At 52.6% G+C, this 20,468-nt stretch overlaps 6 protein-coding genes across 6 annotated transcripts; 3 read left to right on the forward strand and 3 right to left on the reverse strand.

The window, feature by feature from the left end:
* Positions 1-1,078: 1,078 nt before the first annotated feature.
* SPSK_09710 (uncharacterized protein) lies at positions 1,079-1,895 on the reverse strand (the record flags this gene model as incomplete). The annotated part of the gene is made up of 3 exons (XM_016736281.1): positions 1,079-1,171; positions 1,368-1,695; positions 1,834-1,895. 3 exons carry the CDS (start codon positions 1,893-1,895, stop codon positions 1,079-1,081), a joined length of 483 nt encoding a protein of 160 aa, XP_016587919.1.
* Positions 1,896-4,443: 2,548 nt separating this feature from the next.
* Positions 4,444-6,165, forward strand: SPSK_08979 (myb DNA-binding protein domain containing protein; the record flags this gene model as incomplete). The annotated part of the gene is made up of 1 exon (XM_016735561.1): positions 4,444-6,165. One exon carries the CDS (start codon positions 4,444-4,446, stop codon positions 6,163-6,165), a length of 1,722 nt encoding a protein of 573 aa, XP_016587920.1.
* Positions 6,166-6,909: 744 nt separating this feature from the next.
* Positions 6,910-7,602, forward strand: SPSK_09797 (peptidyl-prolyl cis-trans isomerase-like 3; the record flags this gene model as incomplete). Its single annotated transcript, XM_016736367.1, has 2 exons — positions 6,910-6,987; positions 7,060-7,602. The coding sequence occupies 2 exons, from the start codon at positions 6,910-6,912 to the stop codon at positions 7,600-7,602; spliced, it is 621 nt and encodes a 206-aa protein (XP_016587921.1).
* A 991-nt stretch (positions 7,603-8,593) lies between these two features.
* Positions 8,594-10,655, forward strand: SPSK_08768 (uncharacterized protein; the record flags this gene model as incomplete). The annotated part of the gene is made up of 4 exons (XM_016735356.1): positions 8,594-8,603; positions 8,743-9,032; positions 9,530-9,834; positions 10,112-10,655. The coding sequence occupies 4 exons, from the start codon at positions 8,594-8,596 to the stop codon at positions 10,653-10,655; spliced, it is 1,149 nt and encodes a 382-aa protein (XP_016587922.1).
* An 816-nt stretch (positions 10,656-11,471) lies between these two features.
* Positions 11,472-12,149, reverse strand: SPSK_09810 (uncharacterized protein; the record flags this gene model as incomplete). The annotated part of the gene is made up of 2 exons (XM_016736380.1): positions 11,472-11,990; positions 12,072-12,149. The coding sequence occupies 2 exons, from the start codon at positions 12,147-12,149 to the stop codon at positions 11,472-11,474; spliced, it is 597 nt and encodes a 198-aa protein (XP_016587923.1).
* A 4,040-nt stretch (positions 12,150-16,189) lies between these two features.
* On the reverse strand, positions 16,190-19,935 carry SPSK_08359 (uncharacterized protein; the record flags this gene model as incomplete). Its single annotated transcript, XM_016734959.1, has 2 exons — positions 16,190-16,404; positions 16,518-19,935. 2 exons carry the CDS (start codon positions 19,933-19,935, stop codon positions 16,190-16,192), a joined length of 3,633 nt encoding a protein of 1,210 aa, XP_016587924.1.
* Between the last annotated feature and the right edge of the window lie 533 nt (positions 19,936-20,468).

Raw genomic sequence — 20,468 nt, forward strand, 5'->3', positions numbered from 1 at the left:
TACCAGTTCTCGAATTGCAGCTGCGTTCGCCACCATTCTTCCTTCCGTGGCAGAGACACTCCACGAACCAGGCAGTATAATTCAGTTCGTCCGAATTGGCGTGTGGGGTCCGTATTTTCATGTGTCACGTTGGTCTGCCGCTGGATTGTGCGCCGTGAATAATCATATTCGGCCCTCACAATGTCTTGATCCCCAGAGTTTGACCGAGAGCAGTGGGGGATGGTCGTTCGGCTACCTCGCCAAAAAAAAAAACCGTATTTGGTGCATTGACTAGCTGTCCTCATGCACAATCGCAGAATTCGGTTTCTGTTATGAAACCGTAGTGCCTTGTAACACCATTTGGGTCTCTCTATCCCCAGTTCAATCTCATTGTGTGCAACCAGACGCTATGCTCCATGTCCGGATAGTAAGTAGCGACTGAGAAAAACAGCCTCACGTGTGGTATCACAAACGGTAATGTCACTGGCCATTCGTTGACATTCAATTAAAAAGGGGGCCAAGCAAAAGAGGGTGTGTACCAAGAAACAAAACAGAGGGAGGGGAAATGAACGGGCATATATCACAAAACAATATCCCGGATTTTCGAGACCACTTCATCACCATTACCAACACTGTCTGTTCTCTCAATGGGCACTCGCCGAAAGAGAGACACACGTTCCACTTAACCTTTACTGCCTTTCTCGCCAGTACCCCAAACTCCTTGACCGCTTTTTTGGGACACTCCCGAAGATTCAATTTTCAATGAAAACGATACTCTAGCCGGCCAATCTCGTCAATATCGAGCGGTTTGCTCGAGACCACCAACCTTTCGTGTGACAGCGATATGCCCCGCGTACTCCCGGCGTGCAGAAACATACCAACCACGTGGATCAGCAATGACTTGTGGTGAGAAGAGTATGATGGGAAACAGCATGAGCAGGAATTAAAAACACCAGACAAGTAAGATAGGGACGCAAACGACGCGAATCAAGGAGAGACCTTGTCTCAACTCTCTTCTCACAATATGTCTCTGTGCGCCGTTGAGCACTATTCAAGTGGACGGGGGACGGGGGCGCTGCGGTTGGTGAGAGCGATGGCTTCACTTCCTCTTCTCGGATGCTGGAATAGCCGTGGGCTTGTCTTGGCCAAAAAGACCGAGAAGATACGAAATTCGCATCACGGCGAGGAAGGTCTAGCACATTGGAGATTAGTTTGCGGTAAAGGAATAGGTAACCTTCTCACTCCGCCTCTTTGCATGCTTGCAGCCTCTTCCACGAAAAGCTGCTGGGGCCCACGATATGTTAAGCCGGATTCACCGTGCCCAATATACGTGATGCCAGATACACAGACAGAGCGTGTGAGAGTGTATTGAAAACAATAAAACATACCGTGAACCCAACATTACCCCATGTCATGGCGTTCCAGTCGCCGACGGCAGCAAACCGCTCTGTACCAAGAGCAATGATGGTCAAGCCAACATGACCTACGTCTGCAATCAATAGTGCTACCAGGTAGTTGTGAATGACCTTCAGTTCGGTGCTGGTGTAGAGGACTGCGATGCCGACCATAAACAGCAGGCCGTAAGCGTTCCCAAGTTGCTGGGCCACGATGCGTGCCTGGTCTGAAAGGCCAATGACTGGGGCCAATGGCCCCTCTGCAATCTGCTCGCGGACGAACCAATCGGTCGCGAACAATGCAGGCACACAGCCACCGATGCTAAGTTCAGAGAGAGGTGGGTTGTTAGCAGAAGGAATGGTTGTAAAAAGAAGCCGACGACGGACAACCAACAGGTCCAGGCCCAGGCCCAGTCCCTGGGCCAAGTCGCGGGCTCGGGATATACAGTTAGCCACTCACAGGGAGATAGGTTCGATGACGGTGAATACCAACCGGGGGATGATCGGGAGACGGGACGCCATGGTCGATGAAATGGAGCCGATCGATCGAGTCTCTGGTGTGTTTGGGTGTGGGTGCGCTCTGTTCCTTTGGGCTTCACCTTGTTGGTCCAGCCTAGCACGTCCTGGTTCTGTGTGTTCTTGCTGTTGTCGTCATGTGTTCTTCTACTTCGTTTTTGCCTCTTTTGGCTGTGGCTTGCAGCAGGGCGATGCTGGTTGGTCTGGCTTGTTTCAGGAGAAGCGAACGTGCTTTGTTCTGTGTGCTCCGGTTTTCGACGGGTTTTTCTATTTCTTGCGCCCCCTTCTGTCTGGTCTCCAGACTGTCAATCAATGCTTGTCTCCGTAGTCGTAAAAACCCCTGCTCCGTCGGGCAATGCGCCAGCACAGCAAAACGCACAGGTGCCAACCCCAAAAGAGAAATCCTGAAATCGCTGGAACTCAAACCTTCAAAGCCGACTCCAGCCCCAACTAAACAACTCCAAACCCCAGACAAAAATTAAGCTCGCCTCTAACAACGGGTCCTGCGCATAATGCAGCACCCCAGCCTCATTAACTGTCGGTAACGTCGCGGGTGAAGAAAAAAAAAAGAAATCACACACACAGACACATCACAAGGCAACACTTGACGGCACACCGGGGTGTGTCGTGGCAGAGACGGGTAGTGGATCCAAGCAATTCCAGAAACTAGAGGAAGAAAGAGTTTGGGCCTGGCCTTGGGTCGACATGACCAGCCAAGACCAGAGGGAAAGGCATGCACTTGGCTCGTTCCTGCACTACCCGCGCGCTCACAGCACATGTGTGGAAATTGAAGGAGCCAAAAGGGAAGGTCCCCCCCGCTGCCCGGGGAAGCGACTACTTACGGACAAGAGCCAAGGCATGGGCCAAAAAGCTACAGAAAAAAAAAAGCCAAAAAGCCAGGCCTCGACGCTGCAGAGCACCAGCGAGCCTGACAAGTTCGTAATATCGTAAAGTCAGCACACCTCGCAGCATGCGCAGGACAAAACACCAGCACGACGCAGCAAATGCCAATTTCAATTTCTCACCAACCGGCTACGTGCCATAATTTACGCCTCCGTCTTACGACTTCCCTCGCAAGGAGTGCTCGCCTGCGACTCAATCATGTGCCTCGCGCCTGCCCGCTTTGTCGATTTGGCTCTACTGGTCCTCTTCCTCAGTTGCCATCCTTAAGCTTGGTTTGTACCTCCGGTTGGTCTTTCCTGGCGTGATGCCCTTGGTTCTTTCCCCAATTATGTCCAACCCATAGCAAGTGGTAATACTTTGTAGCGTGGGTGTGGGTAGTTCCTTCCCCTCTTGGCTCATTGGGTCCCTAGTCTGCCTACCCCTCAATTGTTATCGCAGCTACGGAATAAATCCAGGAGGACGGGGACGTTCTAGACCTTTCGCCCATTTTGCGCTTTATATTAGTGCACGGTGGATGTAGCTCTATTTTTTTTTTCTCAGCTTTAAGTGGTCTATACATTTGTCCCTGGCTCTCGAGTTTCCCATGTTTTGGCGTTATTACTGCCCATCTTTTTCTGTCGCTGCCTCACATTGTATGGCATTGTCATTCCTTTTTTTTTCTTTCGCTTGCGAACTGCGAACGAGTGCGGGCAGTAGCCAGCGTGAATGTCTATTATATTGTTTCCATTCAGCGTGCAGAGACGGCAGGCACGTCCCTTTCAGTTTCTATCATTGTCTCTTCATAGACCACAGCGTCGTTCTTTCCTGTCTCGGTAGACCGACTGCGAGCAGTTGATGCACCGTGATTGCCTTGATTGCACCTTCTGCTGCCCTCCCCCTTCGTTCCTTCCGTCTTTTGTTTTATCGTGCGCGCGTTGGCGGTGTGTCTTACGGGTCCTGCCCGGGAATTGGAGTCTCGGTTGGAAAGACCAGCGAAGCTGGGAACGAGCCAAAGAGGAAAAAGTCCAGAAGTGCAAAGAGGAATGTACGCATACGCACAGGAACCCACAAATGGGAAAGAGCCACCCAGCAGCCACGACGACAATATTGACGACTGCAAATACAAAAGAAAGCCGCAATTATAATCGACCTCGGCCGGAACTTCGACGTCAACTTGCACAGGCACGGTCAACCCTTAACCGCCACGCCAGCCGGCTGCACGACGACAAGCACAGAGACGAACTCGAACGTATCTCAACCGGCAGCACGCAGTGGGACGAGACTGAAGCATCAGAGCCAAACCGAAGGCCAATAAAGAAGCCACTGGCCATTAATACTACGTAGAGTTTCGTCAGGCCACCGGTGGACTGTCAACGCCCTCTGTCAACCTAGTAGTCTAATATTCCAGACTCTTTGGGTTGTCACCATTTTGCCTCTTTTTCCACTTATTCTTAATTTACCTTTCCCTTTTCCCTCCCTGCCACCTAGTTGCCTCCTCTCACGCTCACCTCTATTTCTTCTCCCTCTAGCCCCCGTCTCTCTCACTTTTGCTTGGCATTTTCTTTTTCACTTTGATTCACGTCATTTTTCACTCACTTTGCCCTTGTCCCTTTCTCTCTCCGTCAAGGACCACCATGAGTTAACGGGACCCCGATGTCCCTCCTCTTGCACCATGGCTGCCAACACCATGGCCACCATCGAGCCGCGGCTAATGCACCTCCTCAACGTGAACGACGACAGGGATCATCTACCCTCGATACACAGCACTCTTGGCGTCCCGGATAGCCACGAAGATGCCGCAGCCCTTATGCTTCCGCCACTAGAACTCAACTCGCCCGAGTCGTCGGCGGGGAAGCAGTCTCAGCAGCAGCAGCAGCAGCAGTATCAAAAACAACATCACCATCACCAGCAAGCCGGTTTGAACCATTCAACACTCAACTCGGCTTTTTCGCCCTCGAGCGGCGGTGATGACCCTAGCCTCGGTGGTTCCGGAGGCGCCGGCGGGTGGGCGAACCGTCCGCTCCGCATGTTCCTTGGCGATGGCTCAGCCAGCTTGGTCGACCCCTTCATGCTACCAGGCGGGGCAGACGATCCGTCGTCATCATCGTCTTCGCATATGGGCAAGCGGCCACACGTTGTACCACACACAGAGGAACTAATACATCTACCGCAACCACTGAAAAAACAAAAGTCGAGCCAACAAGTCGGTTCTTTGAACCAGGTCTTTCCGCCCATCATCAACGGCCTGCATGAACCGCCACCGAACGCCGCCGTGTTCCCTCCTATCGCGTACGCCGAGTATGATGGCGACGAGTCGACAAACCGCAATGCTGACTACGGAGGAAACTCTAGCGGTGGAGGTACAGGGAGCAGCACTGGCGGCGGGAGCGGCGGCCATTATCTTTTCGACAGCATGCTCTCTGGAGGTGGGCTACACATGGTCTCTGATCACGATAGAATGGGTGAGGCCATGGGCATGTCCTCGTCTACGCTCCCGCTGGTGGGAGGACGGCACTTTTCGGCGTCGTCTGCCACCGACTTGTCACCAAAAACGGGCAAGGCGACCAAAAAGTCGCCAGTTTCCGGCCGTCCAGCACGAGCACCACGGTCGACGCGATCGACGACAGGCGAAGCCGGCGACTCTCCAGAAGCAGCATCCTCAACAAACTCTGCAAAGCCGAAACGGCGTGCAACGAAGCCTCGTCGTCGGTGGACAGAAGAAGAGACCAATCAGCTGCTTATTGGTGTGAGCAGGCATGGACTTGGCAAGTGGACGGCCATTCTGGAGGACCCAGAGTTCGAGTTCAGCAGCCGCACAGCAGGTGACTTGAAAGACCGCTTCCGCACTTGCTGCCCCGAAGAGCTACGTGGCAAGTTGAGCCGAAACGATCCGTCGGGAGCCGCCTCCCCGCCAGACGCATCCACGCCCTTGTCGTCGACACCAGGGCCATCTACGGCGTCTGGCCAAGGCAAATCGAAAACAAGCCTGTCGTTAGAAGACATATTGACTGAGCCCGACGAACAACTCGAAGCATACAACAGCCAGGGCCAAGATGGCTCGCCTGGCTCAGCCTTGTCTCCAGACCAGCCCAAGATGCGGAAACGGCGTGTTCACCGGCGGAACATGGAAGACATGATCAAGCTGGGCATCCAAGGGCCCTTCAAGAAGTCACATCGCCGCGAGAGACGGCCATTCACTGAACAAGACGACAAGGAGATCCTCGAGGGCCTCCAGATCTATGGACCGGCCTGGACCAAGATCCACCGGCATCCCAGTTTTAATCTCGCCAGCCGCCAGCCGACGGATTTGCGGGACCGTGTTCGCAATAAATATCCAGACATTTACGCCAATATAGAGAAGGGTGTCTTTCAGGGGCAGCCCGAGGGTAGCTGACACGGAAGAGTTTTTTTTGGCATACAGCAGAGTTTTACTAACAAGGCCCGTGGCTCTAGAACGTGGTCAAAGGTTGGGTCGGGTTTCACCTCACAGCATGTTTCTTTACGAGTGCTTTCAGGCAGCGGGCGAAGAATGGCTGGCAAAAAGCCGCCAGGCGGCAATTGTGGGATTATTAAAGGAGTCTACGTTTAGCCATTTGGGTTGTATTATTTCGTTTATTGGCGTGGGCAATTTCAAAAAATAGCTCCAAAGCCACACAGACATTTTTATACGAGAATGCGCCAATGATGTTTAGCGACAGCGCCTGTTTTGAATTGACGGTTTTTTTTGTACTTTGGTTGGTCGTCTGGTGCAATTTCTCGTGACGAAGAACATAATGAATAAAAAATGTAAAATGTACGATGTATATGAGTACGGGAAATACCGAGGAGACGTGAAACTACACTCCTGTTAGTAAACAACAAGGCGATGCAGGATCCAAAAGATGGGACAGGGGCGGATGGTCCCGTACATGGACCCGATGACTAATCTTGCCGAAGTTGCACGCTTGTTTTTTTTTGGTGGACAGCAAATGCTAATTGATGGCATTGCAGCACTCTCCAAGGTGCACCCTCGAGTCACTGGCCAGCGACAGCCTTCCTCGCTCATCTGTACAATCCGGCACTTTTGGGCTGCAAAGAGGCGCATTTTTTTTCCTTTCATACAATCCAAGTCGAGTCTTGGCTTACGTTTTGTGCAATCATGTCGGTCACGCTCCACACCAATGTGGGCGATCTCAAGATCGAGGTCTTTTGCGAAAGTGTCCCAAAGACCGCAGAGGTAGGCCGCCATGCTTGTCCCTTCTTATACAGATTGTTAATTACGCGGCCGCCGTTCTAACTGGGAATGCAGAACTTTTTGGCTCTCTGTGCGTCGGGCTACTATAACGGCTCGCCCTTCCACCGCGTCGTCGCCGGCTTCATGGCCCAGACAGGGATGCCGGCCCAGTCGTCCAAACACAAGGGCTCCAAAGACAAGGACAAGGACAAGGGCACGTCCATCTGGGGCCAGCCCTTTGAGGACGAGATTCGCCTGCCCGCGCTCCGCCACCACGCGCGGGGCATCGTGTCCATGGCCAACAAGGGCGCGCCGCCGGTCGGCAGCGGCCTTGCAGGCACCAATGGCTCGCAGTTTTTTGTAACCTTTGCGCGCACGCCACACCTGGACGGTGTCAACACGGTGTTTGGACGGCTGCTGGGCGAGGCGTCTTTTGAGACGCTGGATAAGATCGAGGCCGTGCCCGTGGACAAGAAGTATCGGCCCAAGTCAGGGCCGCCACCTGCCATGAACAAGGAGGGCGAGGAAGGCGATTCATCGTCTGCGGTGGCAGCCGTGTCCTCAGACCCGCCACGGATTGAACGTGTGACGGTCCACGCGAACCCTCTGGCAAAATGAAGGCCACGGATGACGACACAATCATCGAGCCGGGGTAGTTTTAATGTCCGGTCCGCAGGGCCCAGGCGCAAAGCCCCGATTACTTGACTTCCTCGAGATACTGGGTACATACAGACGGTGCGAGGCATAACCGCGTCACTCGACGTTGTGCCGTCAGCGGCCAGCCCCATCCCACGCCGACCGCGAGGTGGTGATGGTCTGAGGCATTGCGGCTTTGACGAGAACAATCCAAAATCTTTGCATCCGCTTTGCAAAGTCGTCAAGATTTTCGTCACCCCACGAGTCACATACGCTCGTCACTAACCTCAAAAATCTGTGAGCGTGCCAGAATGCTCGCTCCGCTTTACGAGGATGAGGCGGTAAACGATACAGCCGTCCACGACACAAATCTCGACCTCATACATACAACAGCCTACTGTCCGTGTCGCTTTCTGGACAAAGAAAATAGCGCAACATGCACAGCGCGGTTGCAGACGAATTGGCCCTGATCGCTTGAACCAGAACTACGCATGCCTCGATGGATAAACTTGAGCTTCATAGCGTACATATGTGATACGCATGAAATAGATGAGAATACACGAAATGCTGAATGTCGAAGCACGTTTCAAGCTTTGTGACTTTTAATGCAACGCTGTTGTGGTTCAGTGGCGAGTTCCACGTGACCCCCACTAAAAGTAGCCTAACAAGCGCTGCTGAAGCGCGGTGGGCGACGGCAAGTGGCGGGGATATTGCGCAGAGCGATAGCTCTCATGAATTTTTTCTTTAAGGACAGGACGACAGCCTTGGGCGGAAACGACGGCATATCGAGCGAAAACTCTCGCGAATGACATTTCTCGAATCTCATAAATATGGACATGAACTTATAAACATATCAAATCACGACGACAAGACCAGTTTCAAGCCCCTTGCGCCGTGTTTGCTGGCGCCAAAACTGGCCTTTCATTTCATTGCATTTTTCATTGCATCCTAACTTCAACCACATTCACACAAAATGCTTCTCTGTACGTGTCTTTCCAGGGTACGCGACATGCTCCGAATTGAAGGAGCCCCAGTAGTCGCCAACACCTCCCCCACGCCTCCCCGGGCATACCCGCGCATCCCCACGCGTCTCTCGCTCTTGACACTAACAAGCTGCCCCAGTCTGCCCCTGCTGCGCCAACATCTTGACGGTGTCGGCACACCCAGAGACGGGCCGCAACCGGCTCGAGTGCCGCACATGCCCGTACGAGTACGCCATTGCGACGCCACTCTTCAGCCGCCGCGAGTTTGTACGCAAGGAGAAGGAGGACGTGTTCGGCGGCCCGGGCGCGTGGGACAATGCGCAAAAGACCAAGGTGCAGTGCCCGGCAGACGGCTGCGACGGCGGCGAGGCAGCGTTCTTCCAGGTGCAGATCCGGTCGGCCGACGAGCCGATGACGAGTTTCTTCAAGGTGAGAGAACCAGGCCCCTGTGACCCGCTTTCCCGTCGTCTCCCTCTGTTTGTTCTCTCCCCCCCCCCCCCCCCCACCACAGGTGGCTAACCAAAACAGTGTATGACTTGTGGAAACCGGTGGCGGGAGAACTAAGAGTTCGGCGACGTGGTCAGGTGTAGTTGGAAGCCAGAGTCCAGAGGCCGGAGGTCGTGAGTCTCGTGCCATAATACCCAGAGCTGTAGCAATAGACTGTTTTGTGCGTTTTTTCCTCGACCTTGTTGTGTACCATCTGTATGTCCCAGTCTTGTTCACGCCCAGCGAAACCCGGCCTGTATACCCTCTTGCTCCAGTCGCATGACCACCTCAGGACTAATAATCGCCTGCCGGAAGGACTCTTCTTGCAACAGCTCCAGGTGCCGCAGCGACGGCCCCGGCCAGCTGAGGTATTGCAGGTACGGTGGTGTGCGCCAGTACTGCAGGTAGGCGAGGTAGCGCACAAAACGAGGGTCGTCCAGGTACTTTTCGGCAGCCAGGTGCTGCAGATAGTAGGGGTTGGCGAGACAGGCAACAAACTCGCACTCAATCTCGAAACGCGTCTGCAAGACATCAGTGGTGGCGCCGTTAGCGGCCGTCGGCAGCGAGGGCGGCTCGTTGTTGCCGAAAGCAGAAGCCATCGTCGGAGGAGAGATATCGTTGTGTGGATTGTCGGCGTATTGGGTGATCTCTGGCTCGGATTGCGCGCGATGCTGAGCTGTGCAGGAATGAAGGAGCTGTGGCAGTTGACGAGACGCGGTGCTCAGAATTGGCCAATCATCGTCACGTGCGCCCCAGTTCCCCACGAGAGCCAAGCTACAGCGGCTGCCATAATCCTGTATCACCAACGACTCTTTTATTCGATTAAATATCTTTTGCTGTTATTTTTATGTATATTTGATTTCAAATTTTTTAAATAGGTACTTGAACCCTGCGCCTTATTTGCGCCGGCCATTCCGTACATATCGGTGCCACATTGAACGAACCTACGAACTACATACCAGCCGCATACCGCCCAGCATAGGCTGTCTTTCCATTCTCAACATTCTGCCTCCTTTCTGTAGCCATTCTTTGTCCTTGTTGCACTCAGTCTTGCTTCTTCGTGGCGCCGTCGCTGGTAAAGTCCACGCCCAGCCCCAGAACAAACAACAGGCGCGCCAGCAGCGGCGGCGCCGTCGTCCAAAACACCATCCAGTCGGCGCCTGTCCACTGCGCCACATCGGCCCAGGCGGCCCACCCGCCCAGGGCCTGCGCGCAGCCGTGGGCGTAGGCGGCGTCGCTCAGCAGCATGCCCATACACAGCCAGCGCCAGAGGCGGGTGTCGTTTGGATACAGGCGCAGGACGATGGCTTCGACAAAGGCAAAGTAGAGCCAGCCACCGCCGAGCTGGGTGTAGAGAAAGGCGGCGGCGTCGCCCTGGTCGGCCGGGTAGGCGATGGAGTGGCGGGTCATGGTAGAGAGGTAGCTGTCCGGGTCGCGGAAGACGAGGAGTGCGCCATTGAAGGCGAAGAAGGGCTCGAGGGTGTTCAACATGAGCCGGTACAGCCAGTGGATAGGCGATGCGCCAGCGGTGGCGGCGGAAGTCTGCGTACTGGCCATTGCTGGTGACGACGTTTCAATTCTTTGTTTCTGGTGTTAAACGCGATATGCAATGGAGGTGATTAATTTTCATACAGAAACGGATATGGTTGGAGAAATCAATGTCGAATATGAAACGCATGTCCTTCTAGCATCATCCTCGATTCCAAATTTTGACGTAATTAGTCCCTGGTCGTACAGGCAGCTACTATGGTTGTCCACTGGAGAAACCTAGTCCGGCTTATATCACGTGGACCTATTGCAATACGTCGGGAAACTGACTCGAACTGCTTTCCCTTTAACTAGGGACGCGTGTCGATCTCTCTGGCACGCGTTGTGGGCTTCTTGATTTCTTTGGCTGCAATTTGTGACGACTCCATGCAGCTGCGGTTGGGCATGTGCAACGTAGTACATCAGGGTCTGGTTGTCAGCAGGGAGCAAGCAAACTGGAAAACGAACAAAGGCGAAGTGCCATCCATGCCCGGAACGGGACAGGCAGCTAGGGAAATTCCGTCTCCAGTAATAGGCTTCCTCATAATCAATCACAAAGAACTAGTTTTATTGTTAAGATGCAAAAGATAATCATCACTACTATTAAATCCCCCATTTTCAATCCTGGGATGGCTAAAACGCAGACATTATGGCTCGTGAAAACAAACGTGACAAAAAGCGATGAAAATGGACCAAAATACACAAGACTAGGGTTGCACTCGATGCTTGCCACTGCCCCCGGATATTGGAGACGATCCCAATTAGCTAGCAACGCACTCGTTGCATGAAACAAAAACGTCAGCCAGCCACATCCCCCCTCCCTTCTTACGTATTTTCTTTGCTTCTGCTTGTATTTTACAGAGCAGCAATCAGGCCAACAAAAGCAGCCAAAACACCCGCACCCAACGTCGCCGCACCAGCGGTCGAGGCCGACGTCGACGGGCCCGTGCCGCCACCACCGCCGTTGGAGACGGTCTTGGTGCCCGTGGTCACGGTGACGTTGCTGCCAATGCCGCGCGACGTCGTCTTGGAAGAGGACGTGGTGACAGTGGCCAGGGAGCCGGAAGATGACTTGGTGGAAGTGGTGGAGGTGGTGGCAGCAGCCGAGCCGGAGGAACCAGTCGCCGAGGTAGAGCCGGACGTAGTGGTGGCCGAGGCAGAGGCTGAGGCCGGAGCGCCGGCTGTCTTGCTGTACTCCGCGCACAGGGCGTAGCCGGCGCTCTGGGCCTGGATGAGCTCAGCGGCGGAGTGGCAGTTGTTGATGAGGCAGGGGGCGACGAGGGAGGCGATGGCACTCTCGGTCGGGCCGCACTGGCAGGCGACGTCGTTGGGGGCGCAGCCGGCTTTGGAGATGGCGGAGATCAGGCAGGAGGACTGGGAGTAGTTAGTACGACGTGGTGTGCATCAAAAACCTACAAATGAAATATATTCTGCTTCGAGAGAAAGTAAACATACAGCACACTCAGGCTCGCCAGAGAGGTTCTGGGCAACGGCCGCACCGGCCAGGGCAAGGGCGACGACAGCAGACTTCATTGTGAATGTGGTGGTGAGTTGAGAGGTGTGAGGTAGATGTTAAGCGGAATGGAAAAGGATGAAGAGTATCGACAGGAATGTACTCTGCAGTGTATGTGTAAGTGGTGTGTGAAGAAACTGTAAATACGCAGGAGGGCCAGGGAAAGGGCGAAGAGCGGCAACCGTCCACAATATAAAGAGCGAGTCAGTGAGGAGACAACACCGATGCTACGGGAAGGAGCAGGGGGCAGCACCAGATATCAGCGTGACCGTGAAGAGCAGCGCAAACCGACAAGGGAAGGAGTGGAAATAAGCAGGTAGGTCACTTAATACTGGACCATTCTCACAACAAAAGAGGGGGCAAGCTCATCAAGGAAGAGCAAACGGGAAACGATCCGCCAAAATGGTAACCATTCCAAAGGGGGGAAGACTGTTCCTTTCCCTTTCGGTTTTTCCTGTTCATCCATCCCCGGAAAGAGGAGACAAGAATCGTCAGCCCAAGGAAATTGGCAGCGCCTTGAGGTGGCCTATGCTGCCTTTTTGGTGCCTCTTTTTGCCTGCAAAATGACTAGCCAGGGGTTGGGTTCTGTTCCCCAACCCTCCACACCATCTCGTCTCTACGCGTCCAAGCTTCCCATCGATTCATTTGCTCGTTGCTTCTGCTCTCAATCTTCTGCCAGCTCCCCGTTCGGGGTTTCCTCATCATTACGTGGTCAAAATGCTTCGCCAAACGGTCCAAGGTCCTTTTCTGCTCATTGCTTTTCCTGTCTTTAATGGCCTCTTCCTTGCTTTCGTCGTCCATCCAACGAGCTGTGACGGGAGGGTTGCATTGGAGTGGCCGCCGTGCAGATGGTGGTTGGCTGACTCGTGTTGTTTGTTGGGGTCGACCATGCAAGCCTGCCCGGAACATGCGGTTGCCCTTGCGGCGACCAGCCCTGTCGCCTTTGGGATGGTGGGCACGTTTTCGCCCTCAGCCCGTCGGTCCTGGCGGTGTTCGGTGATGCTGCATTGGTGATGAAGCCGTTGCTGGGCCCACAGTGTGCTGGGGTGCCTCGAAAAGGGCTGCATAAGACTGGGAGGGCGCTAAACTGCACAGTCGACGATGCACGCAGCGTCAATTGTTTCTTTTCTTTCTTGCTATTCGCTCAAAACTAACAATAGCTCCTCAACCTGAGAAGTCGGCTGTGGCTGGGAAAGTGGGCCAATAGATGAGAGACGTGTGAGCCGTCTCATTCTCTCATGTTCTTTTTGTCTCAACGCAGCAAAGCAGCCACGGCCTCTGAAGCTGACCAACAAGCATAATATCGGCCCCTTCACCTGACCGGATTGGACAACAGAATTGGCCCAGCGAACCCGTAAGCCATAGGGTGTGGGTATGCCTTCCTGGTGGCTTGGTAGTGAAGTGGAAGTATCACGGCTCGGGGTCTTTGAGAAGACAAAATGACGAGGCAAAGTTGAACAACGTGTTGTGGAACCACAGAATGAGAAAACAAAGCGTCGGCCGACAAAATAGCAATCAATAGCCCTTTATGATTATACAAGCCTTCTATCTCTTTTGCGAGTAACTAATCCGTTGCTAATCTCTACCACACTGCTTGAGGGCTTTGCCTTTTTCACTGAGGCCTGCCCATCTAGTTTGGGTAGGGCTGGAATATTGGTGGCGCCTTAAACTGAGTATTACTGTGTGGAAATAAGAAGCCTATACAGAATACGGAGTATGATGTAGTAAAACAGGTTTAGGATAGATCAAAGACAACTAGTAATAAAACTTTGTGATAAAAACAATATAGTGTAAAGTCTGTGAATTGTTTAAATTCTTCTTGTTATTCAATTTTACGTTTGTGTGTGTTTATTATTTATTATTTATTATTTATTAACGTGGTTAATAAACGGCGGAACACACAAGCGAGCGGAACACTTCTACAGTCCTCACAACAATAAAGCTCAATTACACCACAACAATAAACCAAATCGATTAAAACTATTCGGAACTGTATACATTAGACATTTCTACTTCCTTCTGACAAGTACGCGCATTGTGTCCCCTCTCGCCGCAATTACCACAACGCCGTCCGTCCGACTCAACCCTCCTCTACCGACCACTCCTCGCCTACGTTTCCTGTCGTATTTACTCTTGTACGTTTTTTTTATTTAGTATATTATACTTATTTTATATTATAAGAGATCCTTTAAACCGTATACGTATCTTTTTAACTCTTCGACGTTTATTTAGTACCGTATTTATTTATTAAAGTGTAAGGAGAAAGAGATTCGGCAAGTAATCGCCTATCAAACTTACCCAAGTAGCCGAAAAGGTCAAAAGCTCAATCAGAGTTCCGATCGTACATGAGGCGAAAAGGAAGATTCTGGCAAGTTCCATTGTCGCCGACGCGTCTTAGAGCGACGAGCGACGGAACTAAGAAAACTCTGCAAAAACTCTGCAAACTTCTCCACTTAAAAGGAATATATAAGAATCCTTTCGTAGGCGGCCACGTATTGTAGAACGGTCGCCTAAGCGAAAGTCTTGAGAACTTAAGCATACTTAAATTCCTATCTTCTTTATTCTTTTCTTTCACTGAGCCATACCTACGGTCACCCCATTTTGGCCTCAGACACCTATTCCTTTACACCAACCTAGACGGGAATCCTCACGTATCCAAGTCAAGAATATACCGGAGAAGAACATTCTCTTCCGACTCTTTCAATTTCGAAGAGTTAACACGAGTATTTTATCGAACGCCTCGACCGTTCATTTTATAACTTAAGGTTACTAATAAAACTTCGTAAAGTTTTACTACAACTCGGAGACTTAAATTTTCAGTATTTTAAATAACCTGGATGACTAAGAGTACGTGACTTTCTTTCGAAGTTTGTACCATTGTTTGTTGTAGAGAAATGTTTTGATAAAGACAGAAGATGGACATTTGGTTGGGACGTGTTCCGCTCACTTATATGTTCCGCTCGCTTATCAACCACGTTATTTATTATTTATTATTTATTATTTTATCAATTTTATGGACGGACTACACAAAAGGTCACAAAATACAGCATCAAATAAGAGGAAACGAGTAAAATACGATCATTATTTGTTCAGCGCTCCGTAAAATGGAAGTGAAAATATAAACGAGCTACGATCATAAACCGAACCAACCTCCACCTCTTCCTTTTGTGCAGTTGTCCCCGAACTAGCACTTATTACCACGCCAATATATTATATTCGCCTGACGGTCGCCGTTCCTTCTTTTATATTCCTCCCCCAATCCGGTTGAGGTGTGATGCCCACCACATCATTTGTGAATGCTGTTGTATAGCAAGATGCGCGCTTGGTGGCACAAGTGGAAACGAAGAAAAGTAAAACGAAAAGAGTGCGCAATCGAAAAAAAGAAGTTGCAATGCAGCTGGATAGCGAGAGACGCTGGCAGTAATAAAAAAATCAAAACGAAATGTTGGATGGCGTCAGTCATCCGTCAAGCTGCGACTCTCTGCGAAGAAAATCATAGACAAGGGGTATCTTCGATTCATGCAAATAAAACAAGAAAAATAATGTGCAGCAGGGGGAAGACAGATGGTGCTTTTGCAGCTGCGCGTCCGCCTTTTCCTTTGCGCGTACTGTCGTGTGTCGTTGAGTCTTGAGAGGAGGCCGCTGAGCCTACATGCAGTGGGGCAGGTGCAACTCACAATAGGAGCACAAATCCGTCATGACCTTCAAAGGATGCCATGAGAAATAGAAAGCCGAGAAAAAAAATGCATGTAGGGCCCCAAGGGGAGGGGTAAGGGCGTCGCAACAGTGTGACGTGACGCGTTTTCTCATCGTCTTTTTTCTCCCCCTTTTGCACCTTTGAGCCATCCACCTCTTTCATATCACACAGCGTCTTCACTGCCTCGTGTTGCCATCCCCTTCAAAGATGTTTGTTTCAACAGGAGAAGATCTGATCCAATTCGCTGTGCGTTACTCACGTAGCCAAATGCCGTAGCATAGAAAATAGCAAGATAGCTGTAGACAGGGGGAGGGAGGGAAGAGGTGATCAGAGCAAGACAACGAAATCGTTGCGTCTCCTCGCTTAGACAGTAATGCCCTCGAGGTGTGCGAGAACGCGACTGTCGTCGCCGAGGAACCTGCGCCGAAAGTCGATAATACCCTCCGCAATTTTGTCAAAATCGCGCTCATGGTCGTCGCGAAATTTCTTCAGCAAATTTTTGAGACCGTCCACAAACCGCGCTTTTTGGTCACCCGTGTAGTCGTCGGACCGACCGAGTTCAACAAGAATTTGATCGTCTAATAGTCATGCCGAAAAGCGCGGAAAATAGAGAGCGGAGCGGAGAGAGTGAGAAAGGGAGGGACAAAAGAAGAAGCATAAGAGGACCATGACAGAGTGATGGCAGACTTACCTTTGGGCACAATAGATGCAATGTGTTGAAAACTGCACAACGGGTCCGAGCAGTCGTCGCCCAAAAATTCATTTGGGCAAAGCGCGATATCGTCCTGGATCTTACCACTGTACGTTAACGACCTGAAGCCGCCGGGGACCTGTGTTTTGTACTGCGGGTGGAAGCGGTATGACTCGAAGTACTGCAACGGGCTCTCGTATGGTGTAAATGTCGCCGTCGACGGCTTTGCTGCCACTCTTGCTGGCGTCACCACCACATTCGAGTGCTGTTGCTGTGACTCCTCGTGGAACAGTTCTGCCACGGCGGCAACGCCCCCATCATCAATAGCGCTGTCGGAAGCCGAACCTCCGCCATCCTTTATTTCGTCATCCTCATCCGGCTCGCCCTCCCCATCCGATGCATTGTCCAGCATCTCGATGTCGCCATCCTCATCGCTAGCGTTGGCAGAATCTGACATTTGAACTGGATCCGACTCAGACGCAGCGTTGGACTGCGAGTTTTCTGCTTCTGCCCGAGCAACAGATAGCCCTACACTTGATTCGGCATCGCTCGGGGTGCCGTGGGATGGGGCATCATCTGCCTTTATCTCGCCCTCTTTTTCCTCCTCTTGCTGTCCAAGGCCATCTAACTGTTGTGAAGCGAGATCGACATCCGTCATCCTGCCAGCGTCATTGATGGGTTCGTCTGTCGGCGGCTGTGATTGGTGGGGTTGAACGCTCGCTTCGTTCTCAGTGGAAGCTTCTTCTTGCTCGCTGCCTAGGTCCTCTGCGTCCTCTGTCAACCGCCGCTTTTCAGCCACGCCTTCATCGATCTCGGCTTGAAGGGCTGCAACTCGTTCCTGAAGAAGGCGTAGTTTAAACATCTTTTCTTGGAGACTGGCTTCGACACGAGGCAGTTGTAGACTCGCCACACGCACCCGCTTCTCTCGGTGGCTTTCTTGAGAAGATGACGGCGAGGGACCGCCAGTGCGTTTCGCTACACGGATAGGAGCTTCCTCCATAGGCGCCATAGGGCTACTGGTGCTCTCGTCCTTCCACAGCTCGCCGTTGGACGTTATCCGCCGAAGTGGTTGTGGAGCAGGCCGTAGAACTGGGTATGGGCTCTCGTTATTGCGGTTGCTGCTGGAGCCACCATCAGATGGCGTTCTGTTGCCACCAGTCTGTGGCGTTAGAGAGCCTGCCGGCGAGATCTTCGACTTTCTCGCCTCGGCCTCTGCTATCTTGCGCTTCATCTCTTCGATCTGCCGCATCTTTCTCGTATACTCGTCGTCCTTGGCCCGCGCTATCATACTCGCAGGGGCGGTCGGCGGTGCCGGCATCATAGGCGGAGCACGTCCTGCATATCCTCGAGGAGACGAATAAGAATGATCCGCCGGAGATTTGCGGCCAATCCCGTTTTTGCCAACATTGTTGTTGTATTGTTGCTCACGGTACAAGGAAGCACCGCCCGAACGTTGGTCATTGTATTGGCCTGGTCTCGAGTACGAATCATCGGCCTGTGAGTCAAGTTCCATGGCCACATCTTCATCCGAATCATCGCTGACTTCGATGATCATGGACGATTCTTGCCGAACAGGAGCAGGTGGGCGTGTGGGTAGGCTGTGCACCGCCGAGGAAGCAAAACCACCAAAGTCAGCTGCCACAGGACGTTGGCGGGAACTCGTGGCGGGAGAAGAAGGGAGTGCAGCAGAAATGGCAGCCGTCTTGTCTGCAATTTGCCCCACAATAGCGGCGGCAACATCACCCTGATGTCCAGACACAGTGTTTCTGAGAGCTGTCGCCTCTGCGGCAGCTGTCGTTGCGGCAGCTGCACGCTTCTCTTGTGCCTGCCTAAGAGCTTCGAGCTTTTGTTGTAGCATGATTTCCTTCTGTGACTTGGGTTTGTCGGGCTTTGTAGCTGCGGCAGCAACAGAGGGCTTCGGAACTAGTGCGGGTGTTGGCTTCGATGCCTGGAGTGCGAGAAGACGCGCAATGCGGTCTTTTCGTTCTTCCTTGGGCGCCGTTTTGTCACCACCTGGTTCGGGTTGGGATGCCGCCGGCTCAATAGACTGCGATGGCGAGGCTGATCTCGGTGAGGCTGAAACCGCTGTGGGGACCGCTTTCAGACCCAGCTCCGAAAAGAGGGACTGAATCAGTTTGCTATCGAATCCTTCATCGATATATGTCTGGTAATTGACACCGTATGGGATTAGTCGCAGAATGGCTCTCTGTGCTTCCTTCTTGGCATCGTCCATCGTAGTGAAAATTAGGTTATTTGAGGGCATCAATTCTTTTGCAGCGATGGCCGCGTCCTTTTCGACTTTCGTCGTGACACCGCTCGCCGTCTCGTTTCCGACTGCAGTACCATCTGAGGTTACAATAGCGGCACCAACAGTTGGGCCAGCCGATCCGGAGCTGTCCTTTTGCAAACTTTGCCGTGTATCAGCATTGTCGCTATCCTCAATCTCACCAGGGGAAAGGCGCGGCGAGTACGTAGCAGCACGCTCTTGGTCGGTGGCCCCGGCAGACTTCGGTTCTGAATCGGAGTAACCCATGTCTTCATCGTCTGCGTCGGATTCATCGCCGTTGCCGCCAGATTTGATCTCACCAGGCTCATTGTCGTCATCATCGTCGTAAAAGGCGTCTTCTTGGCTATCAATAACACTAGCATCGCGGCTCGGCAAATCGGCGGCGGCGTGGCCAAGACCAACTTGCGCAAAACTCTCGTCATTAGCCTCTTGAGAGACAACCGAGCGAGAAGTTCTCGCACCTCCATTGCCCGTGGACCCGGACGTCTCTTCGGGTTCGTATAGATCTTCCATGTCTTCGCTGAGCTCGCCTTCCTCCGGCTCGCTTTCTCGCGTAGCCACGGTGGCTTCTGGGTTGTATGCAAGGTCTGTTGTCGATGCGGCTGGTGGGGGAGCATAGCCTGCAGGCGAGTAGGCATGCTGCGGCGGCATCTGCTGCGGCGGTACAGGCTGTGGTGGGCGCTGCTGGTGGTAGTTGTGCTGCTGTGTATGTACTTGTGGAAGGCCCGGATTGTATGGTGGGTGCGCAGAGGGTGTAGGTTGCGAAGTGGGAAATGCCTCGCTCCAGCTTAGGTCGCCACCCACCGCATTTGGGCTGCGCTCTTCCGGCAAAGCTACGGAGATGCCCAAGCCGGAAACCTGTGTATTTTGGTCAAACGCAGCTTGTGCGGCCTGTACAGCTCCATAGTAGCTCTGCTGAGACTGCTGCTGGTTAACAGCTCCTGGCGAAGGTATGGGGGGAGGCACTTGATACGAGTTGCCATTGTACATGGCCGGAGGAGGGTTGCTCGATGGCCGGTAGTCGTACTGCGGATATTGCTGTTGAAAAGCTACCGGGTGAGATCCTTGGGAGGCTGGTGGTGGTGGCGCTTGTGGTGGCCACTGGCCATGGCTATAGGGATAGCCCGCCATTTCAGCTTGATGGAGCTCGCGCGAGGTCGATCAAGAAGCTGTCTTATCGTGTGTCACCGTTGTCCGTCTACGATGCGTTGTTGTGGTTCTGAATGAAAGCATGGGGCGCTGTTACCGAATGACGTGGGTGCGGAGAAAATGAAGTTTTGTTAAGATGAATTGCAGACAGGGACAACAACCTGGCTGGTCGCTGGAGACTGGCTGCTTGTCAAGGCAGGAAGGAGCCAAAACGACACGAGTTGTTCCTTCCTAAGCAAAAATCCACCTATGTAGCAATAAGGGCGGAGACACCGCGAACATGAAGGGTACAAATGCGCGTGCGATTCCAAACACTGCGAAATCGAGGCTCAGAACGCGCGTTGAGTCGTGCCGTGCGCTATGTCTGAGCAAGTCGTGATTTAGAAGACCGTGTGTTGTCCAGCGATTTCCTCGCGCCCCCCAAACAGTGCCCAAGATCGGCATATAATTAGAACGCGAGCTGTTGTAGTGAACCGGCCGGATTATCTAGCGTTCCGTGTTTGGTCGAGCCTCCC

Source organism: Sporothrix schenckii, assembly GCF_000961545.1.
Source record: "Sporothrix schenckii 1099-18 chromosome Unknown Cont44, whole genome shotgun sequence".
NCBI lineage: Eukaryota > Fungi > Ascomycota > Sordariomycetes > Ophiostomatales > Ophiostomataceae > Sporothrix > Sporothrix schenckii.